General features: G+C 41.6%; 1 protein-coding gene across 3 annotated transcripts; it reads left to right on the forward strand.

Moving 5' to 3' along the window:
- The first annotated feature begins 117 nt into the window (after positions 1-117).
- On the forward strand, positions 118-6218 carry ENY2 (ENY2 transcription and export complex 2 subunit). Of its 3 annotated transcripts, none has more exons than XM_086609520.1 (5): positions 118-163; positions 595-688; positions 2990-3060; positions 4997-5071; positions 5956-6218. In XM_086609520.1, the coding sequence occupies exons 2-5, from the start codon at positions 621-623 to the stop codon at positions 6030-6032; spliced, it is 291 nt and encodes a 96-aa protein (XP_086465646.1). In that variant the 5' UTR covers positions 118-163; positions 595-620; the 3' UTR covers positions 6033-6218. The 3 variants fall into 3 exon arrangements, with proteins under 3 accessions (XP_086465646.1, XP_086465647.1, XP_009983353.1); XM_086609521.1 differs by lacking the exon at positions 118-163 and adding an exon at positions 415-436; XM_009985051.2 differs by lacking the exon at positions 118-163 and having other exon boundaries at positions 443-688.
- Positions 6219-7296: the final 1078 nt, after the last annotated feature.

Here is a 7296-nt window from a genome sequence, read left to right on the forward strand (position 1 = left end):
CCGCGGCGAGCCCCGGGGCACGCCGGGAGTTGTAGTCGCCGAGGCGGCGGCTTCCGCCCGGACTACGTTTCCCGGCGGCGGCCGCGCGCGAGGAGAGGGCGGGGAGGTGGCGGGCTGCGTGTCCGGCAGCCGCCTCCGCCTCCTGCCGCCCGGGACAGGCGGGGTGAGCCGGCAGCGCGCTGGGCCCAGGCCCGCCGGCGCCGTTCCCCGCGCCCGCTGCCTCGCCGCGGCCGCGGTGGGGGAGCCGCGGGGTGGCCGGCCGGGCGGGCGCGGTGTCGGGCGGGAGGGCCGGGCGGCGCGGAGGCTGCGCCGGGCGCGGGCGGGTCGCGTTCTCGCCAGCGGCCCGGTGACCTACCGGCCGCCCCGGCGCTAGGGCGGCCGGGCGAACGCCGCCGCGGTGCCGCCGCGGTGCCGCCGCTGTGTGCGCGCTTGTCCCGTGAGCTCGTCGGGGGTGGGTGGGGTTCACTGTGGGCCGTTCACTGCAGGGGGTGTGAATGTGGCCACGGCACCGCATGGAACGCTGTGCGAGCGGCTCCTCTTTTTGCGGCGGTGGTAACAGCAGTCCTTGTCGAAACTCTCTTGTGCTCTGTGCAGGTTCGTGAGAAGCCTAGATTTCCAAAATGAATAAAGATGCCCAGATGAGAGCATCCATTAACCAAAAGCTAATAGAAACAGGAGAGCGAGAACGGTAAGTAAGCTTCCTCCTGCATGCCAGCAAGAGTCTTTAAATTATTATCAAACATGAATTATACCCAGAAGATTAAGTAAGCTTAACTCCGAATTCTTCAAATGCCTGCATGTAAAAGTCTCTTAATGTATTATATACAGCTTTATTTAAAAAAACCCAAACTTATTTTTGCCTTTTGAACAGTTTTATTTTAGTTTTACACTTGAAAAGAGAAGCTGGGAAAACAAAGGATGGGGTGGTTGGCTAATGAGCTCTAAAGCTTTTTCTTATTTTGCTATATTGTGTTGGAAAGCTCTTGGTTCATATCAAAATCACCATTAAATGCAGTTTGTTGCAGTTAAATCTTGCTATATTCTGATAAAGAAGATGAGACAAAACTTTCCTTTTTGCTTTTAAGTTTTTCTTGTGTTCCTATCTCTTCTCTTAGTGAAAGACATATACAGTGAAACACACAAAACAGCACTTGCGTGAGTCACTGTAGAGATCCCAATAAAAGCAAACAAGTAAACTGTGCAGTGTAGTGTGGCAGCTAGTTTCTGGCCTTTTATTGTCTCTTCAGTCTGTTCTATTTGCATTGTATTTACATATCACCAGCGTGCTTACGACATTTCCCTCCCCATCATAGAATGGTTAGGGCTGGAAGGGACCTTCAAAGGTCATTTCACTATGTTTGTAACTCCATGCACCAAAAGCTCTACTTCCTTCACGTTCAAGGCCTGTATGAGAAGGAGTCTTCTTCCGAGGTCATTGCATAGCCCTCCTATCTAGTGTAAGCTTTTGTAGACTGACAGAGTGTCTCTGCTCTACTTCTTTCCTGGCTCTGACCATCCCCTTCGAGACTGCACAGAGCTTCAGGAAAGCAAGCAATTTCTTGAAATGGTATTGGGTCCTATTTTAATAGCAAGAAGAGTTTTGACTCAATGTCAAAAGCTGTATTATAAATAAGCTTTATCAGAGCTGTACTGTGATCAGAAATTCAGATTTCTTTAATTAAGAAATATCCAGAAGCAGTGAAGGGACCACCTCTGCTACGAGGACAGGTTGCGGGAGCTGGGATTGTTCAGCCTTGAAAAGAGAAGACTTCGGGGGGACCTAATAGCTGCCTTCCAGTACCTGAAGGGAACTTACAGGAAGGCTGGGGAGGGACTTTTTAGAAAAGAGTGTCCACTGATAGAACAAGGGGAAATGGGTTTAAGTTGAAGGAGAACAGATTTAGATTAGATCTTAGGAAGACATTCTTCAGTACAAGGGTGGTGAGACTTTGGAATAAATTGCCCAGAGAAGTTGTGGATGCCCCCTCCCTGGGGGTGTTCAAGGCCAGGTTGAACAGAGCCTTGAGTAGCCTGATCTAGTTGAGAGGCGTCCCTGCTGACAGGGAGGTTGGATTAGATGATCTCTAAGGTCCCTTCCAGCCTATGCCATTCTATGATTCTATGATTTAATCTGTATTGTTACTCTGCTTTTTATTGTCAGTTATCTGCCCTCTACACGATTCACTGAGTGAAAGGGATTAGATTTACACAGTTCAGCCTCTTGCTGCAATTCTTTCATTCATAAAAATAGAATTTGCTAGAGTTAGTTAAGGTGTTACAAGATAAGTAGGCTTGCTAGCTGATGGAGTAAACAATAAAGATATTAAAGCTTGTTTTACCACATCTTACTTTTATTTTCCCTTCTTCTGTTTTTCAGTACTAATTTTCACTTTTTTAGCTAGCTTTCAGTATTCTCTTTTTGATATGTGGAGTAGATGTATCATTGTGGCAGATTGTTGAGTGTCTTCTCTTATGCTTATAATTGCTAGCCATGCTTGGGAAGGTAAGATACACAATGGCTTCATCTTCACCCAACACGAGATAAAGTGTAACTGGGGAGAGAAACCCGCAGTTGAAGACAGTAGTACAGAATTCTGCTTTCAGAAAGGAGTGAGGAAGGTTTTATTTATTTTAAAGGCCTGGTTTCAGGTGAAATGTTCTAACTTTCGAAGTTAGCTTACATTTGCTAACAGAGTAGACTCGGGCAGTTTGAGTGATGCAGGGGCTTCTGCCTCTTTACTGTGGCTGCGGCATCAATGATGCCTGAAGGAATACTCTGAATTAACTCCTGAGATGACTCCTCATAGTCCAACAAGGTAAACTGAAATTGATACTCATTCGGGTTAGGATTCGCATGCAGTTCAGCCATTTCTGCTGTTGGTCTGGGAGTTTCTGGGAAAGCCTAGAATTGTAAGCTTTCACACTGAAGCATATTTAAGCTGTCAGCAATGTTTGCTGTTGCTAACAAGTTTGCATATTGTCTTAACAGCCTTAAAGAGTTGCTGAGAGCCAAATTAATTGAATGCGGCTGGAAGGATCAGTTGAAGGCACACTGCAAAGGTAATGGTGGTCAAATAACTAATACCCTTTGTAAGCAACTGAGGATCTGGCCAAATAAAAGTCCCAAAGGAAAGCTTTACTGCCTAACAGTCAGTTTAAATGAGGCTTGGGAAAGAGGGAAGTATCCCTGGCAGTTTGTTTTGCATGCCAGAAAGCCTCTTGCCATCTTGGCAAAAAAATCTTGAAACTTCTCTGATGTGAAACTTACTAAGCTTCCGAGAAAGGTACTGGAATTCATGATGATACAGCTTTTTGCTTAGAGAGAGACAACTTCCTTACCACAGGAGAATAAAACCCAAGAGAAAGGAAACTGGAAGAAATACAGTGGTATGCAACTTAGAAACTTAAGAGAACTTTGTTATCTGCATATGGGGGAGGAAGAAGTGCATTTGTACTCCTTCTGAATACAGTTATTGAAAATAAGGTCATCTACTAAGGTGAGAGAAAACAAGCAGATGAACCTCTACCCAAATCTTTTAGTTCTGAGTTAAGTATTTAGGATTACTGCAATTTACTGACTTGTAAATTGTTTGAAACCATTATGAATAGTACTTAAGCTTCCAGGGATATCGCTGCATGATGAAATTTCCTTAAAGCAAATAAGAAATCCCTTGAGCTTTCACTTTAATTCGCATTTAATCTATTGTGCCTCACAACTCAGTATTCCATTACGACCTTTTCTTTTTGTAAGTCTGAGCATGTTAAATTGTTTTCGTAGGTGGATTTGCAGAGAAGGTTGCAATGATTCATGCTTGCAGTTGTCTGTCTGATGCTGCTGCCAGAGATTACTGATGTCAAGAGTACAGATAGCGAAAGGGATGTTTTTCTGCCTTCTCAACTACAAACTTTATAATCTGCTGTAGTGAAGTTATTTAAAATTGTTTGGTTTACATTAGTACTTTGAGCTTTGTAACTGCAGCTGCTGAGAATGTAAATATAAGTTCAGTTAAGGGCCTGATAACCTCCAATAGAAAGGACACGGAGGGATTGGGGGGATGGTGGGTTTTTTTTGGTTTTGTTGTTGTTCTGTTGGGGCTTGGGGTTTTTTTTTGGTAGCTTGTTCCAGAGTGTCTTGCCATTCTGGATTAAGGCCAATAATTGAGCAATCCAGGATTAATTTCTACAGGGAATTCAGCCAAGAAAAACAGTTTACAAATAGTTCATATGATGTCAGTTCAGAAAACATATTTAGTGTCTTGGGGACAATCAATTCTATTTACTTATGTGTAGTTAAAAACATTCATGTTTAGACAACATATTTTACGTTTATGCTACTGAATTGAGGTTTCTTCTCAGTATTGACTTTGGCATTTTTCAGTAGTCTTCAAGGCACTATAAGTAAACACTTTGTTTAAATACTGGTATGTATTAATCTTACAATATATCTTAATCATAGCTTTTATTTTGTAGATGTATACCTTTCTTTCAGATACACTTTTTTACTTGCCTGAAATATACAGAGATGTGTTTAAAAGAGTTAGGAAGAGTAGTAAGTATTTAATGTCTCTGTGCTCTCACTTGTTGTATGTTCCAAAGTCTTTTTTTCCAATTGCATCTCTTTCTCAATGTTATGGAAATGTGTCTGAAGAGATAAGCGGACCAACTTGTGAACTGCTACAACACTCCAGTAATATCCACATCTAGTAATGCTCAGATAAGCTTAAGCTTTGTAACGTTTGATTTTAAAATATGAGCTGATCAAGATGCATCAGTAGTGACAAGTTCCCATCCTTAAACCTATGGCATGAATGAGAGACTAAATCCACTGTACAATGCAGTGCAAGTACTGAGTTAATAACCTACATTTAGGTCACAAGCTACTTCATCTTCTCTGATGACCTGTGCATGCAGGTTTTGTCTCTTCATCATTGGCACAGGTTTTGTCTGCTAATGAATGGATTAAAAGACTTAAAATATGTGTCTTGGTCTTCACTAGATGTCATTAAAGAAAAAGGATTAGAGCATGTTACTGTCGATGATTTGGTGGCAGAAATCACTCCCAAAGGCCGAGGTAAGAAGAAGGAAACATGGATGTGGTAGTACATCAATAAACATACCTACCTGTATTTCATAAATATTTTGAACTTACTTGTGTTGGATTCAAGCAAAAATGTTAATAGCTTGATATTAACTACAAATAAAACGTGAATTTGTATTGCATAACAGCCATTCAAAATCTGTAATGAGCTGTGTGTGTAAAGTACTTTTGCAGGTTACATTGTTTAATCATGAGTCTGTATTCATCTGTATAATTGACTTAATGGTCCCAAGAAAACGTGGAGTATGTGGCAGAGATGTTTTAAAATTCCAATCCTTTTCAAGATGGAAAATCTGAACTAACAGTACTAGTGTAATGAGAACTGGGAAAAGGAAAGGACATTGCATACAGATATTTCCTCTTAAGGAAATACGGCAGTTGTCTTTATATTACTCTTTTTGGACTCTCCAATAAGCTTTGGTGTTAGTGGGAGAAACTTTGTTAAGTCTTAAATAAAATAGGCCTTCAAAATAACTTCCTGAAGACCCTTACTCTGAGGTCATGGCTGAGATTTTTTGGGGTTTATTCTAGATTTTTAGTTCACAAATTCAATCAAACTAGTTTCTGGTGATTATATCCTGTTTACTGTTGAATAATCCTTTCCCTCAAACTTTCATATTTTCTTGACTAGGGCTAGGCAAAAAACTATGAATGAAAACAGTGTTCCCAGTAGACTTCAATTTTAGCCTATTTTAAGTGGGAAAAACACAGATGTGCTCTATGAAAGTCAATTATTTAGGTATTAACAGAATTACAAGAACAGAGTAGAAGTAACTTGTTAAAGGTTGGTATTAGCATATTTTCCGTTTTGTTTTGTTGTTTTTTTTTTTAATTCTTGCTTTCTTATTGTGTTTCAGCCTTGGTACCAGACAGTGTAAAGAAAGAACTCTTGCAAAGAATAAGAACCTTCCTTGCCCAACATGCCAGTCTTTAACTTTGACCTTTGTCTGTGACACAGTGTTTCAGTTTCTATATTAAGTCAATCATGTCAGGTTTGGAACGCAGTTTACATACTTAAGGATGGAAAATCATTATATTTTTTTTTTTGTATGATGAGTTGAAGTTTCTTTGCACTGCATCAATTTCTTAAATTTGGTGTTTTAATAAAAAAATTTGTGGACTTCGCGTTGTAAGGCTCTTCACTCTATCACTGCCCTGTAATATGGTGTCACCCGTTCCAGTTTTTAATAATCTATAATTTTATATGGTTGTGCAAACTTGCTTAGATTCTTCAGAAAAGAAGCATGATTAAAAAGTACGTTAACTAGAAATACAGAAGGGGAAAAATGTCTGTGGAAAATGGGATATAACACACTACTGAGCGTATCACTTCTCCTTTTCCCTGAGTAAGTAGCTGAACAGCATGAAGAAGTTAACCAGGGATCAGGTTAGGAAAGCTAAAGCCCTCATAGAATTAAATCTGGCCAGAGACATCAAGGGCAACAAGGAAAACTTCTATAGGTATGTCAGGGATAAAAGGAGGACTAGGGAAAATGTGGGCCCTCTCTGGAAGGAAATGGGAGACCTGGTCACCTGGGATATTGATAAGGCTGAAGTACTCAATGACTTCTTTGCCTCAGTCTTCACTGGCAAGAGCTCCAGCCCCACTGCCCAAGTCACAGAAGGCAAAGGCAGGGACTGGGAGAATGAAGAACTATGCTCTGTAGAAGATCAGGTTGGAGACTATCTAAGGAACCTGAAGGTGCATGAGTCCGTGGGACCTGATGAGATGCATCCACAGGTCCTGAGGGAACTGGAGGATGAAGTTGCTAAGTCACTGTCCATCATATTTCAGAAGTTGTGGCAGTCTGCTAAAGTTTCCTCTGACTGGAAAAGGGGAAATATAGCCCCCATTTTTAAAAAGGGAAAAAAAGAAGACCCAGGGAACTACAGGCCAGTCATTCTCACCTCTGTGCCTACCACAATCATGGAGCAGATGCTCCTGGAAACTATGCTAAGGCATATGGAAAATAAGGGATTGACTGGTGAAGCCAACATGGCTTCACAAGGGGCAAACTCATGCCTGACAAATTTGATGACCTTCTATGATGGGGTTACAGTACTGGTGGATAAGGGAAGAGCAACTGTTGTCATCTACCTGGATTTGTCCAAAGCATTTAACACATCCTGCACAACATCCTTGTCTCTAAATTGGAGAGACATGAATTTGACAGATGGACCATTCAGTGAATAAGGAA

This window comes from Tauraco erythrolophus, chromosome 3 (assembly GCF_009769465.1).
Source record: "Tauraco erythrolophus isolate bTauEry1 chromosome 3, bTauEry1.pri, whole genome shotgun sequence".
NCBI lineage: Eukaryota > Metazoa > Chordata > Aves > Musophagiformes > Musophagidae > Tauraco > Tauraco erythrolophus.